At 40.6% G+C, this 17,286-nt stretch overlaps 1 protein-coding gene across 2 annotated transcripts in view; it reads left to right on the top strand.

Moving 5' to 3' along the window:
- The window catches only part of LOC145989466 (kinesin-like protein KIF12), a 314,209-nt gene that overhangs the window by 107,097 nt on the left and 189,826 nt on the right, over positions 1–17,286 (top strand). For both annotated transcript variants that reach the window (XM_083124813.1, XM_083124814.1), the window contains exon 2: positions 4,390–4,485. In XM_083124813.1, the coding sequence (XP_082980939.1) occupies positions 4,390–4,485 (96 nt within the window). The remainder of the gene's footprint in view (positions 1–4,389; positions 4,486–17,286) is intronic.

Here is a 17,286-nt window from a genome sequence, read left to right as displayed (position 1 = left end):
ATTTTCCTCACTTGTCAAAACAATTTGGACAGCCAAAAAATCCACACTGTGCACACAATGACGCCACATTCACGAGAGGTTTCTCTGTCCCTTTTTGCAGGACTCTTGGAATTTCCGATAGCAGAAGCTCCTCCACCTTAAGTAGTAGAAGGCGTGAGTTTCGTCTTTCCTTGAAAGATTTGGGCCTCCCTGATGGCGCAGTGGTAGCGTCGTAGCCTTGTAATCAAGGGGTCCCGGGTTCGATACCTGGGGGAGGCACATAGTGGTTCGGATCCCACTTTAAACTGTAGGTCCAGTCCCGATTAGCCTTACTGTGCATAAAGTGGACTTAAAAGACAAAATCAACCAGCCAACCTTGTCAAATCTGTTTCCTTTTGATATGATAGTTGGTTTGCACCCGTATTTACCTCACTCGTTCGAAGCACTACTTTGGTTAACATGTCATTACGCAGATGGATTGTTCAAAGTAATCTGTTTACCTGCCCCTTTATCCCTGGCAAGTTACTTAGAGGAATAATATTGTGCTGCGGAATCCTATCACGTACTGCTGGACATTTAGACCACATATACCAGTTTTTACCATAGAAGAAATTAGATTTGTCAGTCTCACTGTTATCTTCAGCTTCGTCCATATCTTCTACATTGGCATACATACATTCATAAATGTCTTCCTTTACACTTTCCTCTGTATGTGATTCATGTTCACTACCACTAGCAGCACCACTGATGTCGTTAATATCTGTTAGGGGATCGTCCAAGATTGCAAGGATGCCCTCTTTGTTCACAATGTTCAACATAGCTAGGTTGCTCTAGTACAAGCATGAACAAACACAAAAGGTAACGCCAACAATACACCTGGGTCCTGAGGATTCAATTCTAGTTGCTTCTGGCTAGGACCCATTTTGTACTTTGCTGAGAATCATTCTGACTGCTCCTGTAACCACTGCATCTGATGAAAGAAGCTTTTTTAGATTGAAATTAATAAAACCTACCTCGTAACCACCATGTCAGAAGAACAATTGTCAAGACTGGCAATGCTATCCATAGAGAACGATATTGTCTTAGCTCTGAACTATTCAGAAGTTGTGAGCGAAGTTAGCTCCAAGAAAAGGAGGGGAAGATATTTTTAGGGCGAGTGAAATTATTAAATATCATATTCATTAGTCATTATTGTTATTATTATTATTTACACTACCTGATTGCCCGGCGTTGCCCGGGTATTTATTTATCCAAATCTTCTATTAGACAAGAAAATAATGAATTCTAACTATAGTGTGAAATGTACGAGTAACTAATTTTATTTACATGTAAATGTCATCGTGAATGTCAGCAATTAGCTTAGCGACTTCGAAAACTATGAATTCGACACTAACCTAGATCATTTTTGACATTTTATTTTTCACCCCTCTCTCCTCCATGCCGATAGGTGATGAACTTGGAGTTGAACGACATTGGGAGTGTCACTATTCATCTTAGCGACCCCGAAAACTGTGGATTCCACACTAATTTCGGTCGTTTTCGATTATTTTTGTATGTCACCCCTTCCCATCCCCACCCCTAGGGGTGCCAGGGGTGTCTTACCCCCACAGTATTTCTTTCCAGATTGCAAGTGTGTGTACCAAATTTTTTTGAAATCGCTCCAGGCGTTCGAGTGTTATGCCGGAACAAACATACACACATACATACATCATACACACATACATTCATTTATATATATATATATATATACACACACACACACACACATACACATACATACATGGTGGCTCAAAAAGTCACTTAACACCCTCGGTACAAGGCCACTGCAGCGCGCAACATGGAAATGGTGATGACCAATCGTTGCCAGGCCAAGGAGAAAAACCACATTGACGCCACCCGCACGGTCGGCGGTCATCTTGAATTCAACTTCAGAATTTTAAATGGGAAGGGGGTGATATGATATATCAAATCAGGCTAGAATTTCACGAGAAATGCAATGGTGAAGTTTTTTTTATGTATCTTTAACCAGTAAAAGTGACGACTGAATTCTTGTACCAATTTGCTCCTTTTCGAGGTGTTAGAAAAGTGCCTTAAAATTTGTTTAGCGCATCGGTAATGCATCGAGATCAAAGTGATGTCTAGGGAGAGAAGTTCGCATGCCATTGCACACGATTTTAATCGGATACATGCACGAAGAGCTGCGCATTATGAATGGTTGTCGCGAACAATTTACAGTGTGACGCTTCCATTGAATTAAAAGTCCTTCACAGTGACAAGGCTAATGTTTATGTTCATAAGGAAGTTCATAAACCGAATATTCGATGCTTTTTATCTGATAACCCATTTTTGACAGATCAAAGCTGAATGGTTAGTCCTGGTAAGTTAATGGTGTAACGATTGGTTAGTCAATTTTCCATCAACGGAACCTTAAATGCTTGGGGCTACTTGGATTTGTTAAATAAACAGGTTTTTTCATCCTTGCTTATGGAAGAAGGTACTTTTTACAGAGCTTTTTTTCAATAGGGAGGAACACCAGAACACTATGGGTACGTTGTGAAGCAGTTTCTGTCCAAAGTTAGTTATCAGATGACAAGGGTCGAATATTCTGTTTATGAACTTCCTTATGAACATAACATTAGCCTTGTCACTGTGAAAGACTTTTAATTCAATGGAAGCGTCACACTGTAAATTGTTCGCGACAACCATTCATAATGCGTAGCTCTTCGTGGATGTATCCGAAAAAATCGTGTGCAATGGCATGTGAACTTCTCTCCCTAGACATCACTATGATCTAGATGCATTACCGATGCGCTAAACAAATTTTAATCAATTTTTCTAACACCTCGAAAAGGAGCAAATTGTTACAAGAATTCAGTCATAACTTTTTGCTGGTTAAAGATACGTCGAAAAAACCTTCACGATTGCATTTCTCGTGAAATTCTAGCCTGATTTGATATATCATATCACCCCCTTCCCATTTAAAATTCTGAAGTTGAATTCAAGATGGCGGACATCAAGATGGCCGCCGACCGTGCGGGTGGCGTCAATGTGGTTCTTCCTTGGCCTGGCAACGATTGGTCATCACCATTTCCATGTTGCGCGCTGCAGTGGCCTTGTACCGAGGGTGTTAAGTGACTTTTTGAGCCACCCTGTATAGATTGATAATGCTTTTGCTGGCGTATACCTGTATCGATTCACATTGAAATATCAAATTTACAGAATTGATTGGGACCTCATTCTAATCTCGCCCAGGGCCTCGCACTGTGTTACTACGCCAATGTCGGGAAACGAAAACGCATCAAACTTTAACGAGACGTTAGCACAAAATGGCGGAAGATTGATTACAGCAACGTGCAGCGGTCATTATCACCAGCTAGGCATACTTGACAGTCTAACAGTCGCTTGTTTGGATTAATACATTAGGCGTTGGAAAATTGACGCATCGGAAAACAATGCCTTTAAGCTTTCACTATGTTATCACTCCCGCCCATTAGTCAACTTCACAACCAACGGTGAAAGTATTCCATAAGAACTGAAGTTAAGGCATTGTTAAGTCTACGGCTCTGTTGGATAGCACTACTTTGAGGTGAGGTACGTCAATTTTAAACATGGTTCGCGTGTGATAAATGTTCCTTCAATAACCGTAAACTGTATACGCCTGCTTTCTCTTTCCTTGAACCTATAATTAGTGAAATGTTTGTGTGTGTGTGTCTGTCTCTGTGTACCTTTTACCTTACAGAGTTGCGTTTCTCTTCATAAGCCTATTTGTTATTGCGACATAAATGACAGACTAAGCAATATAAAGGAATGTTCTGTGGAACTTATGCAAAGTTACTGAAAACATCTACAGTTCATTTGCTCATATTTACGCAGTGGCGGATTAATAACTTTCTCTCGGAGGGTGCGGATGCCGTCACTACGCCCCACCCCAAAATAAGAAAAGGCAATATTTCTCTAATTTTCTATCGCGTTTGTCTTTCTATCAAGTCTCCTCTTTCCTCTGATGACGTGTAAAGCTTGACGTACACTGAGACGCCGAAGCGCCGCAACAGAACGGAACAGTTTCGCTTCCGGCGATGTTCCGTTGCCGGATATTTCCGTGTTTCGCCGCGGCTCAGTGGGCGCCCAGCTTGAACATAACTCCCACTTAAAGGCGCATGTTGATTTTGACCACTTCCCTTACAAAATTCCCTGCGGGCGTGCGAGGGTATATGGAACTGGGGTATATCCGACGAGAGTACGCGCAGTAATACGTTTTAGATTAGGGTGCCTTAGTATTTTCGCACCCTTCTTTTATTTTTTTGTGACGTCACGCATCGAAGGTTGAATTTGTGTTCGAGTTTGGTGTGATAACGGAGACCTTTTATGAGATGCAACTTCACTGACGCCATTTTTTATTCGTCGTTTCAGATCGAGCAGCACAGGGGATCCTTTGGAGCAAAGCGTGAGCGGAGGAGCGAGCTGGCATCCAAGCACTGGGGAAGACAACATAAACGTTGTAGTCAGGTGAGTACACTGTTTTCAATTAGCTTTTTCAATGTGGCGTGCCTGTAAAGTTCCAGGACTAGTGTTACTATCTAAGGGGCATTGTTGGAACCTATGGCTTATGTTTAGAATTACGGCCCGTCTCGCCTTATCCCGTTTCCCCTTGTTGCGACATCACAAGCTCTGCGCTCCCATTATGAATTACCCTTCGAGTCGATAATATTCTTAGCTGGGAAATTTTTTGTGTGTAAGGCGAAATGGGATGTCCCATTTCGCCTTAGAAAGTTCGTGTCATATAAATAATTTGAAATTATATTGGGGGAGGTGAAAACGCAATAAGGCGAAATGGGAGGACACACTATTGAGAGATCTTGTTATTTTGTGTTGTTTTCTTCCTCTCGTGGCTAATCTTCACGATCGGGTTGAATGATTAATTCATGAAAGTGAGCAACAACCACTACAGGGTGTATTAATGAATGAAATAAAAGTTTTGAGTGGGTCACACTTTGGCTATTTGCACGGCACACGAAACGGATGACAACCTTCTTACCGTAACTAAAATGAAGAAGTGTCTTTGAGGTGGGAAAAGAGCAAGAAGAAGAAGAGGAAGTCTCTGAGGGCTAACATCTCCTTGTAGTGCTGCCTCCTAGATGTAGAAAAAGCAAACGACTGTTGCTATGCAATACTCTGTGCAAATAAAATGGAATGGAGTTTCGATAACATGTACAAATGAAATGGAATAGAGATTCGTTAAAATATAGAGTTACACGTTGTGAATAAATGCAGTTTATCTTGATAATACACGTGTGTGCATCGCACAACACTCCCTACCTAGGACAAAAGCTGAGGACAGAACAGGACAAAACACAGGTCAACACACAGGTCTACAGAGGATTATACTGACTGCAGATCCAACGCTAAAACATTCTAAAGTTTAGGAGCAAAGTTGATTAACTGATTTTCGGTAAACTGAACCAGTAAATGAATATATTTAACAGTAGTTATCTAGAAACGTCCATTCTGGGTATTCAGTTAAAATTTTAAAATTTTAACACCGGTTCTCCAAATATTATACTTCTGACCAACTTTAGCGAGGGCTTGCTTCTTTAACATGTATTGAGAGCCATAATGATATCAATGTCGGATCTGAAGATGATAAAGTTGAACATTTGTAGCAGGTACTTGCGGACAACAGTAAGAGGGTAGCCGCGGACACAATCTATGAAATGAAATGACGGTAGTTTCACTTCCACAATTGTACTTTCCGTAGTAGCTCGGTGTTTTTGCTCCAATCAGTAAAAATAGTAATCATACCAAAAATTAATGAAAAAATAATAAACAGAACCTCGTTTGCAAAAACGTTTCCGATGATTGAATCCTTGTATAAAGCATATAGCCTACAGCCGGCTACAGGTACGTATCCAGAGGGGAGGCTCAGAGGGCTCGAGCCCCCCCAAATTTTTCGAATTACGCTAGATAAAATGAGATTTTTGGCTTGTGTGTGTGAAATAAAATATTGTGATTATAATTTAAAGAGAGATATAATTATCGAGGAAAAGCCGAGAATGTTCTAGAACCCTGAGGGATAACCGTGTTATTGATAATATTGTATGTAAACTTTTCTTGCTCTTTCGGTGTCGCCGCAACGAACTTGAACATTATTTAAATATTTGTCAGCATTTGGAAGTTGCACAACAAAGCACGGTTGAAGGCAGCGCCATCAGTCGGGCGATTCGTTGGATTACTAATTCTCTGAAAAGTAAATAGGAGGTGAAGTCGAACTACAAAACATTTTATGTGCGGAACATTCCAGAATATAATATGGATATAAATACGCAGATTCAATTTCACGGTTGGCCTGTATAACAGAATCATTCAATAAGACTTCAGGAGTAAGTGTGACAGTCGATTAGTGATCAGTCAGTGTCCATTGACAGTTTTATAAGATGAAGAGATTAGGGGGAGAGAACTAGTGACACATTTTGCTGGAAACTGCTGAAGTCTACCACTATTACAAGCTGAAGACATTGACGACAGTGTAGTGCTAGTTTCGGGTCATGAGCCGAAGAGATCGAAGGTCTCTAAAGTAAATATTTCAGCAGTAATGGGCATTGGAGCATCATTTTTTTAAAAGAAAAAAAAGGAAATAAGCTGCACAGATCGATTGAAAATCTAAGTTTTGAGTGACGATTTATTAGTGACCGGACCATGTTTCCTTATGCAGTCCGAGAGTTTCGTGGGTTAAAAAAATGACTTTTAAGTCAACTGTTTTGGAAAAACACTCGAACACTAACTACCACAAAGGGGCAGCCATGAAGGTCGAAAATTTTATGAATGTCGAGAAGAGAAAGCAAGAAGATGTTGCATATGTGGAAATTTTAGCGGAAAAAGCAAGCTCGACCATGACTCTGGCATATACCGTGCCATTCTTTGTTCTACCAAGTGAGCTACCGAGTCACCCTTGGCTTCGCTTGATCTTTTGCTGTCGCTGTAAAGCAGTGGCACGGTTTTTCCGCTAAAATTTCTGCATGGCACATCTCTTGTGCATGCCCAACCGTAAGATGTTGCCTGCTTAATTAACAAGCACAGAAAAAGGAGATAGAATAAAACTAAGGGACATTCCCACCGGTTGACAAGATATATTTCTTCTGTGGTCAACACGAGCTGCCGTTTCAAGGTGACAATGAGATTGACCCACCAGGTTTCACATCGAAGCTACAAGCTATACGTGTCGCTTGAGGATTTCACAAATCGAACACAGGCTTGTGCAGTCTGTCGTGCCGCTACGGTGTGAAAAGTTTCTGTTGATTGGGTCACTCATTGCAAACGACTTGTATGTGACTTCGGTCTGAATTCTTCTTAAATCTTGAAGATCCAAGTCAGAAGGATGGAAAATTAGGATTTTTGTTAAGGTTACGTTTCGAAGGCAGGCGACAATGCATAAAGGATCATATCCAAACCTGGGAGAACACATTCGAATCGGACGGACCCTTTGGCTGAGTGGTTAGCACATCGCGCTGCGACGTCAAGGATCCGGGGTTCGAATCCCGCTCGGGCATGGTTGTTTGTGAATGTCCATTCATCAATTTCATCATTTCATCACTCATCCCCATCTTCGAAAATTAGCCAAGAGGCACAAAACGCGATGTAAAATAAAACAAATTAAATCAAATCAAAACATTCAAATGGATTGTCCATTGCATAACAGCTTCGTGAAACGGACACATACACATACTGAGATCGTTTCGGCACAAACACAACGTTCGTTCATTGCAACAGAGGACTCCAGTGATAAAAAAATGTCCCGATATCACGTTCTGAAAGAAAAAAAACAGCAGCTTAAACAGTGGCAGATTTAGGAGACAGTTGCTCTCCATTTTTGGCCCCGCACTATCCCGCCAAGACGAAGATGGAGGGATAACGTTGACATGGACCTAAAGGAAGTCTGTAAGGATGGAGAAGATTGGATTCCTGTTGCCCAGGATAGGGACAGATGGATGACTTGTGTTGCTGCAGCCATAAACCTTCGGGTTTAAGAAGGCTATAGAGTTAATTAGTTCTAAATAATTTCTACGCTAGTCATGTACGCGTGCGTATTTGTGTATGCATAGAGCTCGCCTAGCACGTCGGTCCGAAGAAACTATCATAATCGTAGGTTTCCACTTGTATTGTTGGATACCAACAATAGACGAAATCTTAGACGGAAATATTTTTTCTTGTTTGCATTTTGATTAGGATTTCTACTAACGCTCAAAATTCCTCCGTCTAAAGTGAAAAACCTTATAGCATTTGAATGCCATAGCGCAGAGTTCGCCAAACGCTGCGAGAGATGATGCTACTCCCCACTGTAATAATATCTGGTAAGCTACGGAAGGGTGGGTAAATATTTTATAATTATTGCTTGGTTTATTTAATAATTATTGTCAGAATCTTTAATTTTAGATCTTCAATTTACTACTTTCTGAGATGTAAACAAATCACGTCACATTGGTTATTTTCTCAATGTCAGATAGGTCGTTAGAGTTAATTTATACATCTTGGGCTACTGTTGGTAAGTCATCAGTTCATAATGTTGTTCTATCTCGCACACATTGACAAAGAACGTAATTTGAAATACATTTTCACAGCTTCTTGATTTGTATCCTAAAATTCTTCTTTTTTCTTCTCTTTTTTTGTTGCCTGAAACATAGTAGTTCTAGTGTATCCGACAATTATTATTACTGTAAAACCATAGATTTTAAATAGGTGAAAACACAGATTAGTAATCAAGGCAATTCACATATTCACGTGTGAGCAAAAAAGCTGTGTGCCTTGTAAATATTATAAAGTTATGCTGATGCTTATAACGCGTTTGTTAGAACCTGTCAGGTTTCCCGCGCTAGCGATCGCTCGACAGTTTCGGTGCCAATGAGAAACGAGAAAAAAGTCATCTGTTTGGCAGCGAGGAGCCAATGAAAGGCAGAAGAGAGGCGCTTACGAAGGCGCTGTTGCAACGTTGCGGTCTAACTCATGTGTTTTGCTTGTGTCTTCTTTGAAGAAGCTTGTTTTGTAAGGGTGGTGCTGATTAGTGTGCGTTTTAAAATATCCAGGGTGGAATTTATTCTGGTGATATTTGCTTGTGTCCTTTTTGTCTTTAATGTCATCTTAGCTGGAACATTGAGGAAGGGGAATTGTGTCTATTTCTGCATTTCCGCGTATTTTATTCACAGCCTGGCTTCGGCTTTCCCCAGCACGGAGTTCACGCGGTCTGCAGCGGCAATGCCGCGTGGTTTCTGCTAGAAAAGCCAGCAAGCAGCAAGTGCGGGAAGCGGGACAGGCTGTAACAAACACAGTGTAACCACTGATTAATTTTGTCAGTGGTGCAAGATATGTGATTGTCTTAACTAACAGACCGAGATCGGGACATTTAAGCACTAAAAAGCATTTATAGAAACTTTGAAACACACACCAAAACATGCGAATGTGGTATACTTACTTACTTCTTGGCTGCTACACCCCCTGAATGGCCTTGGCCTCTCTCACAATGATAGCTCATCTTCTATCTTCTACTCTACTTCTCCACCGTCTTACTCCCATCCTCATAGGGTACTCCTCAACATCCTCAAACCCCCTTTTCCTTGGCCTTGCTCTTCATCTTCTTCCTCCTGGTCTCCCTTTATAGACCTTCTTAACCACTCTGTCTTCCGGCATTCTTTCCACATGTCCCAGCCACCTCAGTCTCATGCTTCTTGTATCGGAAACTCTATCTGGTTTTTTGTAGAGTGCTCTAATTTCATCGTTCCTCCTCATTCGTCACTGTCCATTCTCATTTATATATATTATATATATTTTTCTTAGTATACTTCTTTCTAATCTTCGCAAAAGTTCTTCATATGCTTGCGCTAAAGTCCATGACTCTGCTCCATATGTCACATTGGCTTTACCACTACCTGATATACTTTGATTTCAAATTTCTACTCAGGCTGCGAGATTTGAAAACTCTTATCAGTGAGAAATAACTTCGATTACCAGCTGCAATTCTTGCTTTTATTTCCTCCTAAATATTATTATCCATGGTAACTAATATTCCAAGGTATTTAAAACTTTTGCATTTTTCGTAAGTGCCTCCATTAAGTTGTGTTTGTTGGCTTTCCCAGAATTCCTTATTTCGTGCTGAGAACATTTATTTAGTCTTGGTTTGATTTATTGGGAGCCTCATCTCACTAGCTGCATTCTCCAATCTTTCCAGTCCATCCTTCAGTTCTTGCAGTCTTCGTGTCATCATATCAATATCATCAGCATATGCTAGATTTTGGCTCATTCTGATGAAGAGAGTCCCCCTTCCTGGGTTACTTTTTAATGCATATTGAGTTTAGAGAAAAAATAAGTGAATAGAATTATATAGAACACAATTTTTGAGGGAAGAAAATAAATTGTGTTCTATATAATTATATTCACTTACATATTAAGTAAGGCAATTACTTTGTTATATACAAATACTTCCAAAATTAAATACAATTAAAGATAATATTGAAATATTTTATATTATTTAATAAATGGATTCTACTTATTATACATAACAACAAAAATATAATAAACAATTTTTTTAGCCCACTGATATAATTAACGTAAATATATGTATATTATATACCGTGCGTTCATTTCGATCTTCAGCCGAGAGATCGGGAGAAGCGTGGCGGGCGGCGCTGACGGAGATGCCGACATTTGCGGCCTGTAATGCCCGCTTATTTTTATGGACATATGCATACATTCATATAAATATTGCAAAACGAGCACTAACCTGTGTTATAAGGGTACGGTTTTAATTTTAGTAGCTTAGTAGCTGTATGTGCTGATGATTTTGACACGTCCATCTCACGGCGTAGAGGTTTGTTTGGAGAACGTTCTAACGCTGCACCAATTTCATCGAGTTTTGCTTCGGTTAGAAACCGTCGTTTTTGCTTAGGTGTTTTAAAATTTAACGATCCAGTTTCTCGTAATTTAAGGACAAGATGTCTAACCGTATCTCTATGTGGAGGTGAAACGCCTAGGAATTTCTGTACAATTTGCCTACACACGTCTCGACACGAGTCTGTTTTCACGTAAATGTCATACATAAGAATTCTTTGTTCTAACGTAAACGTTGCTGCTGGCATTCCAATCGTCTCACTGACACAACACACATACACACTGCAATAACACAAACAAGTAACGGCAAGTAACCAAGAATATCACTCTTGCGCACAATACAAAATTAACACGCTCTTGGTTTACATCTGCTCGCCACTGTATTCACAGCTCTGTCTTCATCTAGTCACGAAGGAACAAAATACTCGAGCTCGGAGATTTCGGATTGCAAGGAAGCTCACGAAAACCATTGACTTTTAACGGTTTTGTCTGCAGCGTAATCTTGATACAGTGTTGCACATTCGAAACCTCCAAACGATCGACACAAAACTCTTTCAAGGATATAAACTTAAGCAGGACGTTACTGGTCAAAACTATGATTAAAATGTTTCATTATCTGTGGCTCTTAACATCGTTTCTAAAGCGTATTTTTTTGTGTATATAAGGGCAGAACTTGGATGAATTACAGATGATGAATTATAAGACAGGTTAGCGCTCGTTTTGCAATATTTATATGAATGTATGCATATGTCCATAAAAATAAGCGGTCATTACAGGATGCAAATGTCGGCATCTCCGTCAGCGCCGCCCGCCACGCTTCTCCCGATCTCTCGGCTGAAGATCGAAATGGACGCACGGTATATTTTTCTTAGTATACTTCTTTCCCATCTTGATCTTTTCTAAAGCTATACGACGTATTGAACAATATCGTAGATAGCACATGTCCTTGTCTCATACCTTGGCTCACTGCAAATTCCCTTGTGAGCTCTCCTTCAATCTTCACCTTGCATTTAGTACCCCTTAGCGTCATTCTGATTAATCTTATTAGATTGCTTGGGATCCCTAGCTCCTTCATAGCCTCTTACCATTTTCCTCGCATGATGCTGTCATATGCCTGCTTAAAGTCTATAAATAACTGATGAATATTAATGTTATATTCATAACATTTCTCCATTATCTGCTTAACCATGAAGATTTGATCCGTAGTGGATCTGTTTAGTCTAAAACCACACTGATAATCCCCTATCATTCCTTCAATGAGGGGTGACAATCTTCCCGCTAGGATCTTTGCAAGCACTTTGTATATTACGCTCAGTAGGGATATCTCAACAGCCTTTCACACTCTCAGTCTACTTAGCCTCGATATCTCAACAGCCTTTCTCACTCTCAGTCTACTTAGTCTCGATATCTCAACAGCCTTTTTCACTCTCAGTCTACTTAGCCTCGATATCTCAACAGCCTTTCTCACTCTCAGATTACTTAGTCTCGATATCTCAACAGCCTTTTTCACTCTCAGTCTACTTAGTCTCGATATCTCAACAGCCTTTCTCACTCTCAGATTACTTAGTCTCGATATCTCAACAGCCTTTCTCACTCTCAGTCTACTTAGCCTCGATATCTCAACAGCCTTTCTCACTCTCAGTCTACTTAGTCTCGATATCTCAACAGCCTTTTTCACTCTCAGTCTACTTAGCCTCGATATCTCAACAGCCTTTCTCACTCTCAGATTACTTAGTCTCGATATCTCAACAGCCTTTCTCACTCTCAGTCTACTTAGCCTCGATATCTCAACAGCCTTTCTCACTCTCAGATTACTTAGTCTCGATATCTCAACAGCCTTTCTCACTCTCAGTCTACTTAGCCTCGATATCTCAACAGCCTTTCTCACTCTCAGATTACTTAGTCTCGATATCTCAACAGCCTTTTTCACTCTCAGTCTACTTAGTCTCGATATCTCAACAGCCTTTCTCACTCTCAGATTACTTAGTCTCGATATCTCAACAGCCTTTCTCACTCTCAGTCTACTTAGCCTCGATATCTCAACAGCCTTTCTCACTCTCAGATTACTTAGTCTCGATATCTCAACAGCCTTTCTCACTCTCAGTCTACTTAGCCTCGATATCTCATCAGCCTTTCTCACCTTCGCTTTCACGTTTGACTTTTGGTATATAAATATTCGACAAAGTACACACAGGAGCAAATATTATGTTTGGAAAAACTGATTCAGGCATAATCTTTCGCCCTCGAATGACATTCGAACTTGTGATTTCTGGTGTAGGCTGGGTGGTGTAATGATAAGGGTAAAACTTTAAAATAGTTTAATGAATTCTTCTTACAGTTGATTGAGTTGGTGTTTTAAGTCCACTTTATGCCCAATAAGGCTGATCGGAACTGGCCCTACAGTTTAAAGTGGGATCCAAACCACTATGTGCCTCCACCGGGTATCGAATCCGGAACCCCTTGATTACAAGGCGACGACGCTACTACTGCGCCATCGGGAAGGCCACTTCTTACAGTTGAATGTTGTCCATATAAATGGTAGCGTCTTTTCAAGTGTACATATATATTGCTGCATGGGAGAAGTTTACTGCTTAACTGTAGTAATTTTAAGGTAGTTTATTCATACCGAACACCCACACATGCATCAAATAGCAAGATAATAAACCCAATTTACGTAATGAGTCCATTACGTAACTGTAGTACCGGAGATCTGTGGTAGTAGTACCTTCTAACATATTTATACATGTTTGTGTAGTAGGGTCCACGAAGAAATTTGAGATATTGTAATATTCAAGAGCCTTTTCTTGTAATGGAAAACTTTTATATCGATTTTAATATCGATTGAAGACACCTCGTGTACCACTCACCTAACCACGTGAAGAGCCTGTCGTCCTCACCTTTGTGTGGGTTTGACCGCATTTTTCCCATTCTCAATCTTTCTACGCGCTATTGGAAAATACGTGTGTATCGATTGGGAGGGAAAAAAACGTGAGCCGGATGTGCCTGTTTACTACATTGCTAAGGAAGGATCCCCGTTGTTGTCACTCTCATGCTTGCAGTGAGCATCAATGCTTCATTCAGAGTTTGGTAGTGAGTGGCACCGTCACAGGGTGGGCAAAGGTGGCCTCTAAACGCACGGCCATGAAAATAGGCGGCTAGACAGAATTGAGAAAGGCAAAGCGAAAGCGGAACAAAAGTCGCCGGTTCTCGCTCACTGTATGGCAACGTCAACCGGGCTGCGTTGCCTAGTTTGAGCGTCAGGCCGACCTCTCTCCGGGGCACTTTTGTCCTCCCTGACCTATCGAGCAAATACTGTCAGTTTGGATCACATGGATTACAAATACCGAACTCTTCAAATAGATATTTCATTATCTTGAACCTTCGAACGCAAGGGGTTGTGCTCCGACGTGGCAACACCGCGAACTTCTGCCACCTGCCTAATTTCATGACCCTGCGTGTAGTCCCTGAAATAGCCCACCCTTCTGCTCATCCAAATGGGCTGCATTGGCAAGCACACAAGGAGAGATAAAGACAGAGAAAATGATAACATAAAAAAGAGTAAGGGAGAGAAGGAGTGGAAACAAAATAGAGAAAAAGAGAGAAACAAAGATGAAGGAAAGGGAGAGAAAGAGAAAAGAAAGGCATATAAAAGAAGAATGAATGAAGGTATGAGAAAAGAAGGAGAAAGAAAGGAAGAGAGATGGCACGAAAGAGAAAATGAGAGGGAGGAAAGAAGGATAGATAGGGAAACTGAAATAATAAAGTGGAAAACAAAAACGGAGAGGAAAATAGAGGGAGAACGAAAGACTCTTACCAATCGTCGAATGATTTGACTGTTACTTCAAGGTGTGTAGTGGTGGATGAAAGTTTCGTCCACGACCACGAAAAGAAACAATAGTCCTTCGATTGCGATGAATCAACCCTGCATTGGAATGTCATTTCGCGTGCGTTTTTGGTCTCCAGTCAACAATCGCGGCACCCATCATGCACACAGCTTCTTCGTTTGCAGCTTTCCGTGCAGTGCAGGATATCATGCACTTGTTCAGTTGAGATGCTTCCAGTCTGCAGTCTCATGCACTTCCACTGGGTATACTTGGGCCTCCCCAATGTCGTAGTGGAAACGTCGTCGCATTGTAATCAACTTCGGTACCCGTTGGAGACGCATAGTGGTTCGGGTTCCACTTTAAATTGTAGGTACATTCCCAATTAGCCTTGATGTACATAAAATGGACTTAACACAAACCCAAACCTTTCTGAGATAGAAAAGCGCCTTAAAATAACAAAATGTAACCAAAAAATCTCTCTCTCTCTCTCTTTACATACACAGTTTCGCAAAAACACAAAAGTTTGAAAAGGAGTGCAGTACCCCATAAACCCTTTCATCCAAATTGTATCCGACCCTCTCCGATTGCATAGTGGTAAAGTTCAAGTGGTCTCGGGTTCGATACCCGCTAGATGATTCGGATTCCACTTGAAACTCTAGGTCTATTCCCCGTTATCATTTCTGTGCATCTGTTGATTGAGAAAAACTTTGAACCGTATATATTTTAATTATATCCTTCGTAGTGATATGGGGGGGGGGGGGCTGAGCGAGTTTCATATTCTTGAATGTACGGCCACATTTAAAATCCTGTATTCGGTAATAAATAGTCTTCAACGTCGCTGCAGGAGTTTCCATGAACGTATCTAGTTCGGACTTGATATGCGAGGCTGTCCACTTTTTTTTTTAACAAAAACAATTTATAGCTGTATTTTTATATCATTTTTATGATATGTGTGAAAATAGTCGATTCGGGCCTCGCATCTTGATAACAATATGTCACAGATAGTTTGAAGAATGCCAGTAGTGATGCCACTTAATGACTTGTGGCGCCGTCTCGTGGAAATTTACCAAAGTTTTCAAACAACCTTAGTACTTACCTAACCGAAAACTGCTTCACTATGCAACTTTTTCAGACATACTAAGCAGATGTCTACTTGATAGATAAGCCATACTTTTTGTTTATTGTAATTGGATATCAAATCCACTGTGGAAACTGTGAATGTGTTAAGTGTGATTGCATAAATTTAGTATGTAATTAGGTTTTATTAGGTTTCGTAGCGTCGAAACGAGGCGTCAATCTTTGTGAAGTTAATGGGGTTTATTCATATTCATATGATATTTTCCTTTGTAGCGTAAATCTACGGCCAGAGTTGTTACAATAACCCCCCTCCCCACATTATTGCAAATCGCATCTACTGTTATTTTTCTTGTGTCTGTACTCTATAAATATCATACTTCCACTGCATTTATACGATTTATTGAACTTGAAAAGTTGTATTAAATCTGCTTAGATAACAGAACGCTTTAGATACACAAGTAGTCATACACTTGTTTATAGTTTTCGATTGTGTCTAGTGTCAACAAGATGGTATTTCAGTTCAGTTGCAACTTTTATATGTTTAACATTTCTTCAAAAAATAAGATAATCACATGGATTTTCAACTCAAACAAACGTAAACACAATATCTAAGTCTCATTGAAATTGTTCTTCTTACGTTTGTCCACAGAATATAGAAACGAACTGACTTTAATAGGAATATGATACTTGATAATCATGACGAGGCATGACAAGCAGAGAGAAAGACGAGATGGCCGGATAGAAAGTCTCGTGCTCGCCTCGATTTTTGAAAAGTACCTGGACTCGATACCCGTTACTATAGCAAATAAAATTACACAATTTTAATTCTCTTTTTCTCCTTGGGATCTAATCATTATAGTGCGTAATTATAGGCACTAAATTTTTGTAAAATAGGAAAGTAAATGGGCACCCAAAATGGTGAAAATAGGTACTTGAAAGGGCTCCCACGTAGCAAATAACGCTCTCGCCTTTGGTGCGAGAGGTCCCGGTTCCCATTCCCGGTGGTAGCCTACAAAAAATTCGGCGTTGACCCAGCATTGTAAGGACAATTAGCGAGCGACTTGAAAAGCCAGAAGACATCGGGGATGTGACTCGATGCGCTAGCAATGCGTCACCCAATGAAAGGGCGCTCTGGCAGGCCCTGCTCCTTTGAGGGCTGTTGCGTCATGGATTTTATACTCCGTCCCAGCTAACCGTGGAGCAGGCGAACGAAAACAAGTTTCTGCGCAAGTAGTGACGCGAGACGGCTCCTCCAATGAACACGTGAGAGGAACGGAATTGCGTGCAGTGGGGGAAAGCGACTGCCTTCACAGCAGCGTGTACTCCTTCGCTCTGGCCAATAGATTTCCCTCGTTTTTCTGTCTCTTTGCGCGCCTTGCTCCACAGTTAGATGGGACAGGGTATAGTTAGAAAAGGCGCCAAAGTAGGCATTAGACATGAAGGCTTGTATTAATTTTCTTAGTTACAAATTATTGACTTGAATGTTCTGTATTCTATTGTGTTTTTCTTTTGTTTGTGTTGCTTTTCTGGTGGT

The sequence above is a fragment of the Lepisma saccharinum genome, chromosome 6 (assembly GCF_977018435.1).
Source record: "Lepisma saccharinum chromosome 6, izLepSacc3.1, whole genome shotgun sequence".
In the NCBI taxonomy this organism is placed as follows: Eukaryota; Metazoa; Arthropoda; class Insecta; order Zygentoma; family Lepismatidae; genus Lepisma; species Lepisma saccharinum.
This window is presented reverse-complemented; position numbering and strand designations above follow the sequence as displayed.